Here is an 18643-nt window from a genome sequence, read left to right as displayed (position 1 = left end):
TCACATGCAGATAAGTTTAACTTACACATTCTAGATTCCGGTTCATCAGGTGATACGGCAGAGGCGGTCGGTTTCAAACTTTCCGAGTAATATATTCACAGTTCACTTGCTGTCTTTTTATCTCCTGTTACTGAACTTGAAGTGGCATCTGTTATAGGGTCAGTGAAGAACAAAAGTTCTCCAGGCAATGATGGTATTACTGCTGCTCCTATTAAGACGGTTATTGGTTTGATTACGAAATCAATTACTCACATTTGGAATCAGATTTTCCTGACGGGTATTTTACCAGATGGCATGAAAAAAGCCCCTGTAACCGCAACTTTCGAAGGAGGAAATAAAAACGAATTAAATAATTATCGTCCCATATCCTTACTGCCTATTTTTTCTAATGTTGCTGAACGCTTAATATATTAGAGACTGTATTACTTTATCAAAAAATGATGTCATTTGTGAACAAAAGCACGGATTCCTGTCACGTAGGTCTTCCCAGACAGCACTACTGCACATTAAGGATCACATACTTAATAACACCGAAGAAAAATTTTACACTTCGGGGATCTCTTGATTTACGCAAAGCGTTTGATTCCCTAAAGCATGATATTTTGATTAGGAAACTCGAAATGTATGGCACACGTGGAACTGCGTTTGCTCTAATGAAAAGTTGCCTTAGCAATAGAAAACAGTACACAAGGATTCGTGATAATAAATCTGACTTGCATATTATCAAGTATGGTGCACCGCTAGGGTAAATCCTCGGCCCATTCCTCTTTCTTCTATACATAAACGACATAGTAAATATTCATCTCACTCCTCACCTTGTCATGTATGCAGACGATACAAATGTATTTGTTTCTAGTTTAAATTTAGAAGACATTGAGCAAAAATCAAACCGCTGGTTACGCGAACTAAAAACACGGCTTATAGCCAATCAGTAAGAATTAAACGTAAACAGAATCAAATCTATGCTCTTTTGGCCGAAAAATAAGCCAATAGATTACAATGTTTCTTTGCAAAAATGAAAGCATCACACTGACGCACTCGCGCCAGTTTCTTGGGGTATGTTTCCGAAATGATCTGAGCTGGTCTGACCATGTAAATAACGTTCGAGTTAAAATATTAAGGTCTATCGCCCTAATTCGGTGCTTAAATCATCTTATTCAGGGTGGGGTTAAGAGACAGATGTACTTTTACATTATTCATTCCCAACTTTTGTATTGCCTTTTGGTCTGGGGAACCTACAACAAAACGGACACCGACAAACTGTTATCCCTGCAAAAGCGTGCTCTAGGTCTAATAAATTACACAACCGAAAATGATGTGTCAATATTTTGCGCGCATAATGTGATACCATTTTTGGATTTCTATCTACTAGCAGCGATAATATTTCGCAAAATAAAACAAGATTCCGAACGTTTACTCATACTTTCTTGAGTAGAAATATGTCACATAATCTACGTGTTGTAGCAATTATCGGGCCAATACGTCGCGCCAACTCTGGAATGCAGTCAATAAATATTCAATTTATTGCACTGTGCAATAAATATCAAGAAATCAGAATACGCAAAAAAAACCACTAATATACTGCAATTCATGAAAAAAAATTAACCACGTGTTAAAAAGTTAACTACCTGCATGTACATAGAACGGAAACTACAAAGCTTTTCTCATACTATATACGTATCAAATTAAGTGCGAATTCATATTGTCATATTGTGAATGTTTCGTTGTATTTTGCTAATTGCTTGCTTCTATGTAAATTTGTCATATGTTAGACACACATCGTTTTATATCGGAGACGTGCATATTGGGGTGTGTCACTGATGTTTTGTGCGCTTGAATATTTATTTTGTTGATGATGATATACCTAATCTTCTTTGTACATAGTGTATTATTTGTTTTTCTGTTCTACTTTGCTGTACCCGTTCGAAGTGCAGCACGAATAGTAGGCCTAGTCAGGAGACAGATTGTCTCCATTTGCCCCTCTTCGTGGGCATTTCTTGCAATGTCCGAATAAAAACGAAAACAAAAAATCTAATGTGCGGCCCCAACTGCGCCGTATTCGCGAGCCGCCGCACCCGCTGCTGTGTTACAAGCAGGCTGCAGCGTAAGCGATTCGTGGGGCACTGAAGCGGGACGGTCACGCTCGCCGATATCGACACGCACGTCAGCTGGGTCGCTACAAGTGCAGAGGGCAGCAATTTTAACTGTGCGCGCAAATTTGTTGTAAAGTAGCGAATCAGCCACCGGGGCCGCCTAAATTCCTTCGTTGTACAGGCAAATTTGTTGTAGTGCTCTTCGTTTTAGAGAAGTTCACAAGAGATATGAAAGATGGGAATTCATCCGGCGCATGTAACGAATCCTTTGTTATGAGGTCATTTCGCTACAGAGGCGTTCGTTGTGGATTGGTTGCGCGGTATATCAATTCTCCTGTCCTTTTAAAAAGCAGGGTGAAGTACCGCCCTTCTTTTACAAATGGCTGGTTATCCGTTCGTTTTTATTACGACCATTTTTCGCCCTACGGAGTGAAGCGGTGCTGTGCCACCATACTGCGGCGCATTTACACGTGACAGCGTTCTTGTATTTAGCAGCTTTGCGCACTGCATATTCTAGGCTATTTCACCGCTATTTCTCGCTATAATGAACAGATATTCTTTAAAAAACGTTTCCATTGCTGTTCAGGTGGATTACCTGAAGAGGCAAGTAGTACTTGTGGGACCTGTTGGAATATGCAGACACCTATTTATAAAAGCTGCAGTAATTAACATTTACTTCACAACTAGGGCACGTGATGCAATTGCGAAAATTAAGCTACGCAGTAGTGCGATCATGCTTGCTCAGGAGAAAACCAAGGCATTGCTCGTGAACGTGAGCTATCCAATGCGTTCCTGTTCCAATTACTCACCTCAACAGCGTCCCTCTAGCAGTTCTAAACAATCTTAGGTGCAATTGACAACTGATTTGACAGAGTTGAGAATTCCTAAAGTGACTTCTTAACGCACACACATTGCAGACCACATGAAAGAGACCAAGAACTTTGCTAAGAGGATTACTGCCAGGCAGGTCAGCTCCAAGAGTTCGTCATCTTGAGTTCGTCAAACTCAAGATGACGTTCCTATAAGGGCAGTTTGAATCGAGAGCCGTTTTATGTAAGTTAGGTTGGCGTCCTCGGCATTTCATGTTTGGACGTTAAAAGCATTACGGTTACGCGCATTATGTGCGACAAGCGTCGAGGATTGCTCAACGGGGTCTGCTGCTGACGATGACTGGCGTCTCTGTATTTCCCAGGCTCCCAAGAGAGCTTCGATTCTTTCCGTGGTTTCTTATGTTGGTGACCCTATATCATAATTGGCGGTGACGCCTTGGCACAGCGCTGCCGCAGAATTCCGAAATGAGCATCCACCAGTGCGACCGTCTTTTCCCCTGGCTTCCATGAATTTAAGTTCACCACTCAAGCACAGTGCCGAGCCTTGCCAGCGTCGCGCCGGTCCGCTGTCTTGGCAACGGCTAAAAGCTAGTCTGGGCTGGCCAAAAGTCGCTGCGCGCGTGTGAGCGCAGGCGTCGTATTCTGCCATCGAGACTGCGCGTGACTTCCCTGCCGGCCGTTGGCGCGTGCCGGCGGCGCAGAGATACATTGTCTATCTCGCGCCTTCGACGATTGCGTCACCCAAGACACTCCACGCGCATGACCGACCATCTCTGCGCGCAGAAGGAGCAGAGCGTGAACTGAGCTGTGGTGGTGGCAGCTGCGCTCGCGCAACGCACGGTGGTAGATGAAGCACGTGTACCAGCACTGCAGTTAAAAAGATCACGCATAACAAGCGTCCACCTGTGCTGTCGTCGTCGGCCATGGTATTACAACACAAAAAATATGCATGTAGATCCCACTCACTTTGTAAATCAATATTATACGAAACAATTTGCAGTTGCTATGCGAAACATTTTGCATATGCTATCGAACATCGTATCAGCTCCTTAAGCGAGCTATCGAATCAACCAACGTGTTGGAACGAAGTAAGCAATCGTGAGCGCGGTGCAAAGCTTTGCGTTACGACACAAGTAAGGCAACGACAGCGAAGAAGATAGTAGACGTTGGCGGCATGACGACAGTTCTTGTTCTACAAAGGAGCTTAGAACCTTTCGACCAAGGTCCATCCCCAAGGCGGTACAACGTCACACAGCGCCATCTTAGCGATATTTGTCAGGAGGAAAGAACCTGGGGAATGCAGGCCAGTCGCGAAGACCGGGCAGATGAACCCAGCGCCTCAAAGCGCTAGGTTTCACGAGGAATGATTGTAAGAAACTGGCATGCCCCCGGTCGCGACGCGTGGGAAAGACGGTGGCAAGTCCGCGGCCAATAGTAGACTAGCGCGCACACACGTGGTCTCGTTCGTGCCATGTGACATGACGCCGCGGCAGCCCTCTGAAAGAGATAGTTGGCATTGGCGCAACAAAATCATGCATGTGATCGCGGCCTAACTATGTGAAGTGTTACTTCATACGGAATTCGAGTATTCGAGCGATATTACTAAAACAGACTTGATAACCATCTGGATGAAAGGTAATTACGACGCCTATGCACTATTCGCCGTGCTGTGGGCACTCAGGAAAACAAATCCTTAAATGGATATCAAATTCCGGCATCACCGACTGTTAAAAGCGTTTTCTTTAATTGGCCTGAAATCGTTTGCCCAGCCAAGTCGGACCAAAACGAGCCTTGAGGCACATACGATTAGTGAACGAGGAGCCGATAATCTACCGGGGTCTCGTGTCCCGCCCGCGCAGCATGATCGCCGCGTGCAGACCTACCGGGCCGGCACTGGTCCCTGTCGTGGAGCACGTGCGGCGAGGCGCACACGCAGAGGTGGTTGACGCAGCGCAGGTACGGGTTCACCGCGGTGCACTCCTCCGTGGCACGGCACTCGTCGAACAAGTCCTTGGCTGCATGCAGGCGAACACATGGCGTCACGCTGTGCGAATGAAATCGACATGTAACCATAGGTAAATAATAAGGAAGATGGACAAAGCGGAACTAAAGAGCGCTCGCACGCGCACAGACACAACGCAAACTTGAAATAGACATACAGGAAAGCAGATTGTGCATCCCCAGTAGTGACATTTTGGCGAATAACGCTATATTTCAGTGCATTCAGTGATGTGTTGTCCGTTGATCGCATCACATGAAACGTAAATGACTGCCATGAATCGCGCTAGTTAACTGTAACAAAGTTTGACCTTGTACACACATTCTTTAAAAGCCAAGAAAGTGCACGTGGTAACAGTCTTCCGCCGCAACACAACTGGTAGTGCGATGTGCGCGCAACGCGGAAGTGGTGTGTTTGGATATATCGGCGGCAAGTTGTTTTAGAGCCCAGTCCTCAGGCGCCTGTCCCTGCCTTGAGCGTCGTCGTAACCGAGCGAACGAGCACAGCGAAGGATGAAAGAGCGAAGGCGGAGCGCCGCGGAGAATGAACGATGGCGATAGCGAAGAGAGCGCGAGGAGAAAAGCGGAGGAGGAGGTTGCAGCAGTACTATGAGGCAGAAAGTGGAGGAGGAGGGCGTGGGGAAAGCGTGAGAAGAAAAGCTTAGTGCCGCTAAAGACGTGCTCTGCGGCGTAAGACCGCTACGGCATGGCGCCACAGTAGCGCGCTGTTCACCGATGGCAAGTCGCGGGCGCGTCCACCGATACCATATATGGAAACAAAGCTCTGCGTGAGCGGACGTCACATATGGATGAATGAATCAACTTTATGTTTCGTCTCAGTGAAGAGAGACTGGACTGAAAACAAAGTGCTGCATCAGCGGAGGTCAGTCTGCGGCGGCTACTGCGCATCGCGCCCACGCGTTACCCATGCGCTGCCTCTGGCGAGCTCCCGATTAACGAGCCAGTCGCGGCAGAATTCGCTCTATGTGCAATGTGCCGCACTAGAGATATAGTCCACGCCAGCCAATATATTGCGAAACGAAAACACGCATAAGGCTGCGCTCACATTTTCGCATTAGGGAGTTTCGTAAAAGTCGGTGAAATTCGTCCGTGCACTTTAATTTCCGTTTAGGTTACGTTTCTACACTTTAAACAAAACTGCAAATAAATCAGCCTAGGTTCTCGAATATCAGTTATCAAAAACAAAAGTATGACCCCTCCGTTCACTTTCCTCTCGTTCATTATTACCGTATAGACTAGCGTAAGGGCCGCCGCCCGAACTTGGCAGCCAAAATTTTTGAAAAATATTCAACGAAAAAGCAATCGCGTTCGGGAACCCCATGTCGTGCGCGCGAATCCGCCAACTTTTGCTCGCTGTGTTACTAGATTGCGAGACCTGCGCCTTGACCTTGTTCACCTCTAATGCAATGGTACATCCGGGTATCCGGTGTGTGCACAAATCAAGGCTGCGCCGGCAGTGTTTTAACGAAAAGGCTCGCTCCCATGTAGGCGGCTACAATTCACCAAAATTGTTTAAAAAAAGTGCAGCCGTTACACGAGCCTATACGATATATTCATGGTGCGAAAGATCCGAAAGACACCGCATAAAAAAAGCTCCTTATTGACTGCACACTGGGGTTTTTTATGCGCACTAGATATAAGTCCATGCACAGTTACGACCGGCGCGAGCTCCTGTACGCGATTTCTCGTTTTCTTTTTTCGTGCTACGGATGCTACTTCTTGGTCCCTCAATGATTGACGATATTTGGTGCTCATGCTGTTCATTTTTTGGGATAAACTGTCAATAAGCCGCAAGCAAATGAAGAATAATGTACGTAAATGAGCAGCGGCAACCGGGAACAACCGGGAAGGCAGCAGAGCAGCTTCGACTAAGCAGAACTTCCTTCTTCGTCTGCGCCATTATTTCCTCTTGAAGCGTCCATGGAGTGCAACAAAATGTGAAGCGCACAGTCGTTGTCCAACCCGCAGGAAATGCACAAAATTGCACTAACACTGCACTAACATCATCATCATCATCATCATCATCATCATCAGCCAGGTTACGACCACTGCAGGGCAAAAGCCTCTCCCATACTTCTCCAACTACCCCGGTCATGTACTAATTGTGGCCATGTTGTCCCTGCAAACTTCTTAATCTCATCCGCCCACCTAACTTTCTGCCGCCCTCTGCTACGCTTCCCTTCCCTTGGAATCCATTCCGCAACTCTTAATGACCAACGGTAATCTTCCCTCCTCATTACATGCCCTGCCCATGCCCATTTCTTTTTCTTTATTTCGACTAAGATATCATTAACTCCCGTTTGTTCCCTCACCCAATCAGCTCTTTTCTTATCCCTTAACGTTACACCTATCATTCTTCTTTCCATAGCTCGTTGCGTCGTCCTCAATTTAAGTAGAACCCTTTTCGTAAGCCTCCAGGTTTCTGCCCCGTACGTGAGTACTGGTAAGACACAGCTGTTATAAACTTTTCTCGTAAGGGAAAATGGCAACCTGCTGTTCATGATCTGAGAATGCCTGCCAAACCCGCCCCAGCCCGTTCTAATTCTTCTGATTATTTCAGTCTCATGATCCGGATCCGCAGTCACGACCCGTCCTAAGTAGATGTATTCCTTTACCACTTCTAGTGCCTCACTACCTATCGTAAACTGCTGTTCTTTTCCGAGACTGTTAAACATTACTTTAGTTTTCTGCAAATTAATTTTTAGACCCACCCTTCGGCTTTGCCTCTCCAGGTCAGTAAGCATGCATTGCAGCTGGTCCCCTGAGTTACTAAGCAAGGCAATATCATCAGCGAATCGCAAGTTACTAAGGTATTTTCCATTAACTCTCATCCCAAATTGTTCCCAATCCAGGTCTCTGAATACCTCCTGTAAACACGCTGTGAATAGCATTGGAGAGATCGTGTCCCCCTGCCTGACGCCTTTCTATATTGGGATTTTGTTGCTTTCTTTATGGAGGACTACGGTGGCTGTGGAGCCGCTATAGATAGCTTCCAGTATTTTTACATACGGCTCGTCTACACCCTGATTCCGCAGTGCCTCCATGACTGCTGAGGTTTCGACTGAATCAAACGCTTTCTCGTAATCAATGCAAGCTATATATAAAGGTTGGTTATATTCCGCAAATTTTTCTATCACCTGATTGATAGTGTGAATATGGTGTATTGTTGAGTAGCCTTTACGGAATCCTGCCTGGTCCTTTGGTTGACGGAAGTCTAAAGTGTTCCTGATTCTATTTGCAATTACCTTAGTAAATAAATACTTTGTAGGCAACGGACAGTAAGCTGATCGGTCTATAATTTTTCAACTCTTTGGCGTCCCCTTTCTTATGGATTAGAATTATGTTAGCGTTTTTCCAAGATTCCGGTACGCTCGAAGTCATGAGGCATTGCGTATACAGGGTGGCCAGTTTCTCTAGAACAATCTGCCCACCATCCTTCAGCAAATTTGCTGTTACCTGAACCTCCCCAGCTGCCTTCCCCCTATGCATAGCTCTTAAGGCTTTCTTTACTTTTTCCGGCATTACCTGCGGGATTTCGAATTCCTCTAGACTATTCTCTCTTCCATTATCGTCGTGGGTACCACTGGTACTGTATAAATCTCTATAGAACTCCTCAGCCACTTGAACTATCTTATCCATATCAGTAATGATATTGCCGGCTTTGTCTCTTAACGCATACATCTAATTCTTGCCAATTCCTAGTTTTTTCTTCACTGCTTTTAGGCTTCCTCCGTTCCTGAGAACATGTTCAATTCTATCCATATTATACTTCATTATGTCAGCTGTCTTACGCTTGTGGATTAACTTCGAAAGTTCTGCCAGTTCTATTCTAGCTGTAGGGTTAGAGGCTTTCATACATTGACGTTTCTTGATCAGATCTTTCGTCTCCTGCGATACTTTACCGGTATCCTGTCCAACGGAGTTACCACCGACTTCTGTTGCACATTCCTTAATGATGCCCACAAGATTGTCGTTCATTGCTTCAACACTAACGTCCTCTTCCTGAGTTAAAGCTGAATACCTGCTCTGTAGCTTCATCTGGAATTCCTCTATTTTCCCTCTTACCGCTAACTCACTGATCGGCTTCTTATGTGCCAGTTTCTTCCGTTCCCTCCTCAGGTCTAGGCTAATTCGAGTTCTTACGATCCTATGGTCACTGCAGCGCACCTTGCTGAGCACGTCCACATCTTGTATGATGCCATGGTTAGCGCAGAGGGAAAGGGCGAGGGAGGCAATAACACTGACGTGTTATTGCCTCCCTCCCCCCCTTCACCATCAAAGCATTGCCTCGAAGCTTAAGTAGTTGTGAAGGCAAGTGACGGTCGTCAGGTTGAGTAATATGGTTTCATCCAGGCCACATGGACGACATGTGGTTGCGGACGACAGGTTGCGGTTGCTCATGGGCATCGTGAGGGGCTTTGTCACAGCACTCGGTACTTCACGTCGTTGAGCCTTTGAATAACCCATTAAAGCACGTATTAGGGACAAGCAGTTTATCCTACCTGATGGGTTGTCGGACAGGGTTCCACATTCAGACTTTGTTGCCGCGACGGTCGGTGGCATCGCTATGACCCTGGCTGTAATGATGAGCGTTGTTGCACATCTGACCGCGAAATAGGAATCGAGTTGACGAGCTTCTTCAGCGCGTAGGACAAATTGTTCAGAATGCTCAATCTGGTGGGTGCAAAGGTTTCAGGTGGGAGCTTGGCTTCTAAAATTGTCGCGATGTCTCGGCGGTGTCACGGTGGCAACAGCGGTGCTATACATGATGACTACGAAAAGGGGAACGCTGTCTCAGTTCTTGTGCTCGATTTGAGCATACATTTAATGCTTATCAGTGATAGTCTTGGAGCATGTCATACTCAATAGACTGACTAAGTATGTAGAAAACAGAAATATTCTTCCGCATAACCTGATCGGTTTCCGTCCTGGACTTTCGACTCAAGATGCAATGCTTTTAATCAAGCATCACCTTATTCTTGCTAGCCCGCTACATACGAGAGCTCTTCTAGGCCTAGATGTAGAAAAGGCCTTTGATCGCATCAAGCACAGGGCCATATTGGATATCCTCTCAGAGATGGGATTGGGTAAGCGATTGCACAATATCGTCAAAGCCTTTCTCGGTGGCCGTTCTGCTTGTCTCAGGTTAGGCGAACTCCAATCGACAACCCTGGAACTTGGGAATCGTGGGACACCACAAGGGTCTGTCCTATCTCCCATGTTATTTAATTTGGCAATGTCAAAAGTGGCTCGAGGTCTCGCACAGATTGAGGGTATCCACTTTGCTATATATGCAGATGATGTAACAATCTGGAGTGCCGAAGGTAATATGGGACAAACAGAGATCAAACTACAGGAAAGCATTTATGTGGTAGAAACAACACTTGAGGGTATGGGACTGAACTGCTCTGCTAAAAAATCAGAACTATTGGTATTACGGAGCAGTAAGCGTGGGCGCAGGCCGAACGGATATATCCCAGAGGAAGAACCCCGCATTGACATATGCGCCAAGAATGGAGAACCAATCAGGCAGGTGGAGACTATTAGAGTGTTAGGACTTCTCCTGCAAGCGAACGGATCTAATTGCAGGATGATAGAATACATCTCTAACAAGTCAGAAGAAGTCATTAGGCTTCTGCGTAGAGTTACCAACAAGCATAAGGGGCTAGGAGAAGACAGTGCCATAAGATTGGTACATGCATTCGCCTTTTGCCACTTCTCGTACGTGGCTGGCATGCTCCAATGGACACAGGCTGATAAGAACAAGCTAAACGCTTTAATCAGACGACTTATAAAGACTGCACTAGGACTTCCCATCAGCACGGCCAATGATAGCTTATTGCGCCTAGGGCTGCATAACACACTAGAGGAGATAGCTGAGGCTCAACAGGTGGCCCACCAGGAGAGACTAATGGGGACACGCCCTGGGAGGGCGCTACTTGAAGAAATTGGCGTAGAAATTAACCACACCAACGAAGGAGAATTATTAACACAATTGCAAGCGGGACTACGGGAAACAATAAAGACGACCCCGTTCCCTAGGAACATGCACCCGACACATAACCTCGAGAGACGGAAGGCAAGGGCGAAGGCACTCCTTCAAGACATAGGTCAACATAAGCAGCAGGCGGTGTTCGTTGACGCTGCCTGGGTTAAAAATAAGGATGCGTATACCTCCGTTGTCGTAGACACTCAAGGTAACATACAGGATGCCATCACCGTGTATACCAAGGACCCCACAGTAGCAGAACAAGTAGCAATCGCCTTAGCCATCCGGGCTAATCGGTGGACACATATTTACAGCGACTCTAGAACAGCCATACGCAACTTTACGAACGGATATGTGACACGGATAGCAACAAAATTATTAGAGAAGGTCAAGAGTGAGAGGATCGAAATCCGCTGGTTTCCTGCACATCTGGGGGTAGTGGACGGAGCTCGGAGAAACCTCAATGAGGTGGCAAATGAAGCAGCACGAGGACTTTCTAGCCGTGCTCTTCAAGACCGAGCAACTTACACTTCACCCGGGGAACACAGGGATCGATTATTAACATATAACGAAATCACGAAGCATTATTATTTAAGCAGAAGGGAATACCCATTGCCACACGGTAAGCTTTGCAGAGCCCAAGCGGTCACATTACGTTTGCTACAGACAAGAACATACCCAAGTCCATATTTTATTAACAGAATCTATCCGGAGAGGGAAATTCAAACCAACTGTAATAAGTGCAATGGCATCATTACTCTTGACCACATGCTTTGGCAGTGCCCCGCGGTCTTCACAGACCGTGACAAGGAACAATTATGGTGGCGGCAAATGCTACACAGTGAATCACTCTCTGACCAATTACGGGCAGTCCAGAAGGCCCGCGATGTGGCTGACGGGCTCGGCCTGACAGTCCCAACGTGGGAGCGGCCCGCGTCAACGTATGGTTGACCTTCAGGACCCAATAAAGTTCTCCATACCATACCATAGTCTTGTTGATCCTTTGCGTTAAGCCGTTCGCTTCGTTACGGTAAGAAATCGCGCGGCGAGAAAAGGCATCACTGAGTGCCATGACTTGTTCTAGTACCTGGGCAGTGAAGTCTGTGCCTCAATAAAGCCTGCAGGTGCGCCGTGCCGGAGGACGACAGTATGGATGATGAAGTTTGTGTCTTCACTACCACCTGCTGCAGTGGCTTTGTTTTACGGAAGCGGATGAGGCAATCCGGCCAAACTATTTTCCATCGGTTCAAAGCCGAACACTGAATTGACCGGAGCCAATTGGGCTAGTCAATTGACTCTACTCAATTGGCTACGCTTTGAAGGTGACGACACTATTGTACTGGGGGTGGCCTTCCAGTGACGGCGTTTGGGAGGTGCAGTGTCCGGGAGCGCTTCCGTGGTTTTATCGGCCTCAAATCTTTCGTCGTGCTTTGAGAATGCTCCATTCAACTAATCTTGGGAATGGACTTTCTTAGGGAATATGAAGCATTCCATATATCTTCGGGGTCTCCTGGTGACATTTTCACGCAGCGTACGCTCAAGCGAACGCAAGACGTTCGCGACGGCGTTGCCTGTTTCTGAAAATTCCGTCACAATAGTACATAAAGAGAATGCTCATCCGGCGTAGATGCCGCACAGCTTCGGCTACATCAACTGGTTATCGGAGAAGCAGAAAGCTTCCTGCGCCAGCAACGAAGCGCGAGCTTTAAAAGTAGCAAAGGCTAGAAGAAGTCGTTGGTCACTCCATCCAGCTTACCCGGCGTGGTGGCTTCGGCATTGCCCTTCTAAGTGCGGGAACGCCGGATGAAATCGCGGCCACTGCGGCAGCATTTCGACGGCGGCGAAATGCAAAAACACCCGTGTACTGTGCATTGGGTGCAAGTTAAAAAAAAACACGTGGTCATGTAAACTAATCAGGAGGCCCGCACTATCGCGTGTCTCATATTAATATCGCGATTGGCACGCGAAACCCCATAATTAAATTTAAGTGAGCAATTTACTAAACTGTGGTTAATGTCTGATGTGCTGATACGGTGGCTAAGCGGTTGGCATTATGATGCTGAGCACGAAGTCCCGGGTTCGGCCCCCGGCCCTTGGCACCGCTTTAGAATGGGAGCGAAGTTCAAGGCGAGAATAAAGAACCTCATGTGCTTGAGATTAATCCGACGGGTTCCTCCACTACGGCAAATCCCATAGCTGCAGTATTGCTTCGGGACGTTAAACCCCAATAAATACCCAACCCCAATAAACCCCAACCTACGTTTCTGCTTCGATTATCGTCGACTGAACAAGATCACGAAGAAGGACGTATACCCTCTTCCACGGATAGACGACGCATTGGATCGGCTCTGCAACGCTAAATACTTCTCGTCGATGGACCTCAAGTCTGGCTACTGGCAAACAGAAGTCGACGAGAGAGATCGCGAAAAGACCGCCTTCATCACGCCAGACGGCCTCTACGAGTTCAAGGTCCTGCCATTCGGATTGTGCTCGGCGCCTGCAACGTTCCAGCGCGTCATGGACACGGTGTCAGCAGGATTGAAGTGGCAGACCTGTCTTGTTTACTTGGACGACGTCGTCGGAAACTTCGACGATCACCTTAGGCGGTTTGCGACAGTACTCGAGGCCATAAAATCATCAGGGCTCACTCTGAAGCCAGAAAAGTGCCGCTTCGCTTACGATGACCTTCTGTTCCTAGGCCTCGTCATCAGCAATCCCGAGTATGCCCCGACCAGGAGAAAATAGCTGCCATCGCAAAGTTTCCGCAGCCCATTGAAAAAAAGGCAGTACGTAGATTCCTTGGCATGTGTGCCTACTATAGGGGCTTTGTCAAAGACTTTTCACGCATCGCTGAGCCACTAACGCATCGAACCAAATCTGATCTCGAGTTCAAATGGCAAACGCCGCAGGCCGACGCATTTCAAGAACTAAAACGACGCATGCAGTCACCGCCGGTCCTTGCACATTTCGACGAAGACGCCGATACCGAAATCCACACTGACGCCAGTAGCCTAGGCCTCGGTGCCGTCCTAGTCCAGAAGAAAGACGGACATGAACGGGTGATATCTTATGCTAGCCGGTCGCTGTCAAGACCGGAAGGCAATTATTCTACGACTGAAAAGGAATACCTCGCCATCATCTGGGCTACAGCAAAATTCCGCCCTTACCTATATGGCAGGCCATTCAAAGTCGTCAGCGACCATCACTCGTTGTGTTGGCTAGCTAACTTAAAGGACCCTTCAGGACGTCTGGCGAGGTGGAGCCTCAGAGTGCAAGAACATGACGTCACGGTAATCTACAAGTCCGGTCGAAAACACTCTGACGCCGACTGCCTATCACGCGCCCCCATCGATCCCCCGCCGGAAGACGACGAGGATGACGACGCCTTGCTCGGAATAATAAGCCCAGAAGACTTCACTAAACAGCAACGAGCAGACCCGGAGCAAAAGGACTCGCCGAGCATTTGGAAGGGAACCCCGACGTAGTACCTAGGGCTATTAAGCGCGGATTGTCTTCGTTCACATTACAAAACAACCTGCTCGTGAAGAAGAACTTCTCACCAGTCCGCGCCAGCTACCTTCTTGTTGTTCCGTCAGCGCTACGTCCAGAAATTCTGTACGCCCTACATGACGATGCAACCGCTGGGCACCTCGGATTCTCCCGAACGTTGTCGAGGATACAGGAAAGGTATTATTGGTCGCGTCTAAACGCCGACGTCGCCCGTTACGTCAAGACATGCCGAGATTGTCAGCGACGCAAGACACTACCGACAAAGCCAGCAGGATTACTGCAGCCAATCAAGCCTCCTTGTCGACCTTTTCAGCAGATCGGGATGGACTTGTTAGGGCCGTTTCTGACGTCAACATCCGGGAATAAGTGGATCGTCGTGGCGACGGACTATCTTACCCGGTTCGCTGAAACTAAAGCTCTGCCGAAAGGCAGCGCAGCCGAAGTGGAGAAATTTTTCTTCGAGAACATTCTTCTGCGACATGGTGCCCCAGAAATTCTCATCACCGACAGAGGAACAGCGTTTACAGCAGAGCTCACTCAAGCCATTCTGCAGTACAACCATACAAGCCACAGGAAGACAACTGAATACCACCCGCAGACAAATTGTCTCACGGAGCGCCTGAACAAGACCCTCGCCGATATGCTAGCAATGTACGTCGACGTCGAGCACAAGACGTGGGACGTGGTCCTGCCGTACGTAACCTTTGCTTACAACACGGCGGTGCAAGAAACAGCAGAGATTACGCCATTTAAGCTGGTTTACGGCAGGAACCCGACGAAGACGCTCGACGCCATGCTGCCGCACGTCACCAACGAAGAGAATCTTGACGTCGCGACCTTTCTCCAGCGCGCCGAAGAAGCCCGACAACTCGCCCGCCTACGGATCAAGAGCCAGCAGCGTACCGACAGCCGATACTACAACCTCCGACGACGCTTCGTCGAGTACCATCCCGGTGACCGTGTTTGGGTTTGGACCCCTATACGCCGACGTGGACGGATTGTACAAGATCATCAGACGAATTGGCACACTGGACTATGAAGTCGTGCCAGACGGCATTTCGCTATCACAGCGGCGCCGCTCACGACCTGAAATAGTCCACGTTGTGCGACTCAAGCCGTATTACCAGAGTTAATGAACTTTGGGACTTCGCGTAATCGACCTTTGGACTTTGTTTTTTGTTGTTGTTTTGTTACATTTCTTTAATAAGTGTCCTCTTGTGTTTCGCTCTCTTATATTTGTAGCATCGGGACGATGCTTTTTTAAGAGGAGGGTAATGACACGTGTACTTAACTTTATCGGGCGACCACTTCTCGCCGCCTAACAAATGTTATCGCACAGCACAGGACGCGCCTGCATGTAAAAGAAGTTTCTGGATTGTTATCGATGGTTCCGTCCACTGTCTTTCACCGCAACTTGTGTTATCTGATTGCATGTGTGCGCGACGCGAATAATGTGCAACTTTGTGGAAGGCACGCGGGTCCCAGTGATTGCTCTGGAACATTCGACGACAGATTTACAAAAGCTGACGCGCTTGACCAGCTCATCAGATTTTCGACGACCGCCGATCGTGTTCGCCGCTACCATCATTCTTTGAGTGTAGCCTGTTTTTGAGGGCACAAGTTCATCCAATAAAACTCTCGTTTCGTTAATCACAGTTTTGCTGCCTTCTCAACCGACACTACCACGTGACAATATCTTCGGCATCTCCTGGTGACATTTTCACGCAGCGTACGCTCAAGCGAACGCAAGGCGTTCGCGACGGCGTTGCCTGTTTCTAACGATTCCGTCACAATAGTACATAAAGAGGAATGCTCATCCGGCGTAGATGCCGCACAGCTTCGGCTACATCAACTGGTTATCGGAGAAGCAGAAAGCTTCCTGCGCCAGCAACGAAGCGCGAGCTTTAAAAGTAGCAAAGGCTAGAAGCAGTGGTTGGTCACTCCATCCAGCTTACCAGCCGAGGTGGCTTCGCCATTGCACTTCGAAGTGCGAGAATGCGGGACGAAATCGCGGCCACTGCGGCAGCATCTCGACGGCGGCGAAATGCAAAAACACCCGTGTTCTCTGCATTGGGTGCAAGTTAAAAAAAAAGAAACACGTGGTCATGTAAACTATTACGGAGGCCCACACTATCGCGTGTCTCATATTAATCTCGCAGTTCTGGCACGCGAAACCCCATAATTAAATTTAAGTGAGCAATTTACTAAACTGTGGTTAATGTCTGATGTGCTGATACGGTGGCTAAGCGGTTGGCATTATGATGCTGAGCACGAAGTCCCGCGTTCGACCGCAGGCCCTTGCGACCGCTTTACAATGGGGGCGAAGTTCAAGGCGAGAATAAAGAACCTCATGTGCTCGAGATTAATCCGACGGGTTCCTCCACTACGGCAACTCCCATAGCTGCAGTATTGCTTTGGGACATTAAACCCCAATAAATAATGAGTAAAATCACAGTTAGCGTCTTGAGTTTCGAGGGAGATCTAAGACTACCTGCAAAACGAGAACAAGGTGAAAGCACGAGTCAACGTTTCGACAAGCGGAATTGCCTTTGTTGAATGCGACACCGAGACAAGGTGTATAGGTGTGGTTCTCCTAAAGGGGAGAGAGAGTAAGGCGGATGGACGAGGCAATGATCGAGCGTGTATTAACGGCGGGGCTGTAGAATTGAAAAGAAAGGTGTGCTGCTGAACGTCAGTGGAGCAATGTGAGATAGCGTCGAGTTTCAGCCAGTTGACGTGTCACTCACTGTAGGTTGGTCTTTTCATAGAAGGGGCCTCGATAATGAGGGGTGGGGGTAATTATTTGCTCCGCTGGAGATCAGTAAACTATCGTCCCTCTGAAAGAGACAATAAAAGTAGCAGGAGAAAATAGTGCTCGTGAAAAACACTAAAGAATAAATATAGAAATAAATAAACAAAGGAATTAATTAAAGAAAAGGGAGTACAGAACATTAATGACCTTCCATAACAAAAAAAGAAACAAATAATCTAAGCAACCCAATGAAAAATTACTAAGTGGTACTGCGTACAGTTTGAAATTTAGCGTAGCGAGGTGCTTCTATAGCTCTGTTTAAACGTTTATGCTCAGTAGTTGCAATGTCTTGAACTTATGGATGAGGCACGATTCTCTATATTTTCTGCCTCGCGCAGAACGGAAATGTGAGTGTAGTATATGTAGAGTTTAAGTTCATCAAAGGTATAACCTGGTTGGTTGAAATGCTCGGTGACGGCTTTGGGAAGCTGTTTAGCTGTGTCAGAAACCTCAGCAGTCATGGATGCATTGCGGAATCAGGGTGTAGACGAGCCGTATGTAAAAATACTGAAAGATATATATAGCGGCTCCACAGCCACCGTAGTACTTCATAAAGAAAGCAACAAAATCCCAATAAAGAAAGGCGTTAGGCAGGGAGATACGATCTCTCCAATGATATTCACAGCCTGTTTACAGGAGGTATTCAGAGACCTAGATTGGGAAGAAATGGGGATAAGAGTAAATGGAGAATACCTTAGTAACTTGCGCTTCGCTAATGATATTGCCTTGCTTAGTAACTCACGGGACCAACTACAACGCATGCTCACTGACCTGGAGAGGCAAAGAAGTAGGGTGGGACTAAAAATTAATCTGCAGAAAACAAAAGTAATGTTTAACAGTCTCGGAAGAGAACAGCAGTTTACGATAGGTAGTGAGGCACTGGAAGTGGTAAGGGAATACATCTACTTAGGACAGGTAGTGACTGCTGATCCAGATCATGAGAGTGAAATAATCAGAAGAACAAGAATGGGCTGGGGTGCATTTGGCAGGCATTCTGAGATCATGAACAGCAGGTTGCCATTATCCCTCAAGAGAAAAGTGTATAACAGATGTGCCTTACCAGTACTCACGTACGGGGCAGAAACCTGGAGGCTTATGAAAGGGGTTCTACTTAAATTGAGGACGACGCAACGAGCTATGGAAAGAAGAATGATGGGTGTAAAGTTAAGGGATAAGAAAAGAGCAGATTAGGTGAGGGAACAAACTCGAGTTAATGACATCTTAGTTGAAACCAAGAAATAGAAATGGGCATGGGCAGGACATGTAATGAGGAGGGAAGATAACCGATGGTCATTACGGGCTACGGACTGGATTCCAAGGGAAGGGAAGCGTAGCAGGGGCGGAACAAATTTAGAAGGGCAGATGAGATTAAGAAGTTTACAGGGACGAC

At 47.3% G+C, this 18643-nt stretch overlaps 1 protein-coding gene across 1 annotated transcript in view; it reads right to left on the bottom strand.

Moving 5' to 3' along the window:
- Positions 1-18643, bottom strand: part of LOC142574442 (uncharacterized) — a 131141-nt gene that overhangs the window by 28536 nt on the left and 83962 nt on the right. The window contains exon 4 of the mRNA XM_075683519.1: positions 4807-4967. Within this exon, the coding sequence (XP_075539634.1) occupies positions 4963-4967 (5 nt within the window). The 3' untranslated portion in view covers positions 4807-4962. The remainder of the gene's footprint in view (positions 1-4806; positions 4968-18643) is intronic.

This window comes from Dermacentor variabilis, chromosome 3 (genome assembly GCF_050947875.1).
Source record: "Dermacentor variabilis isolate Ectoservices chromosome 3, ASM5094787v1, whole genome shotgun sequence".
NCBI lineage: Eukaryota > Metazoa > Arthropoda > Arachnida > Ixodida > Ixodidae > Dermacentor > Dermacentor variabilis.
Note: the sequence above shows the minus strand (reverse complement) of the source record. Positions and strands in the feature narration are given on the sequence as shown.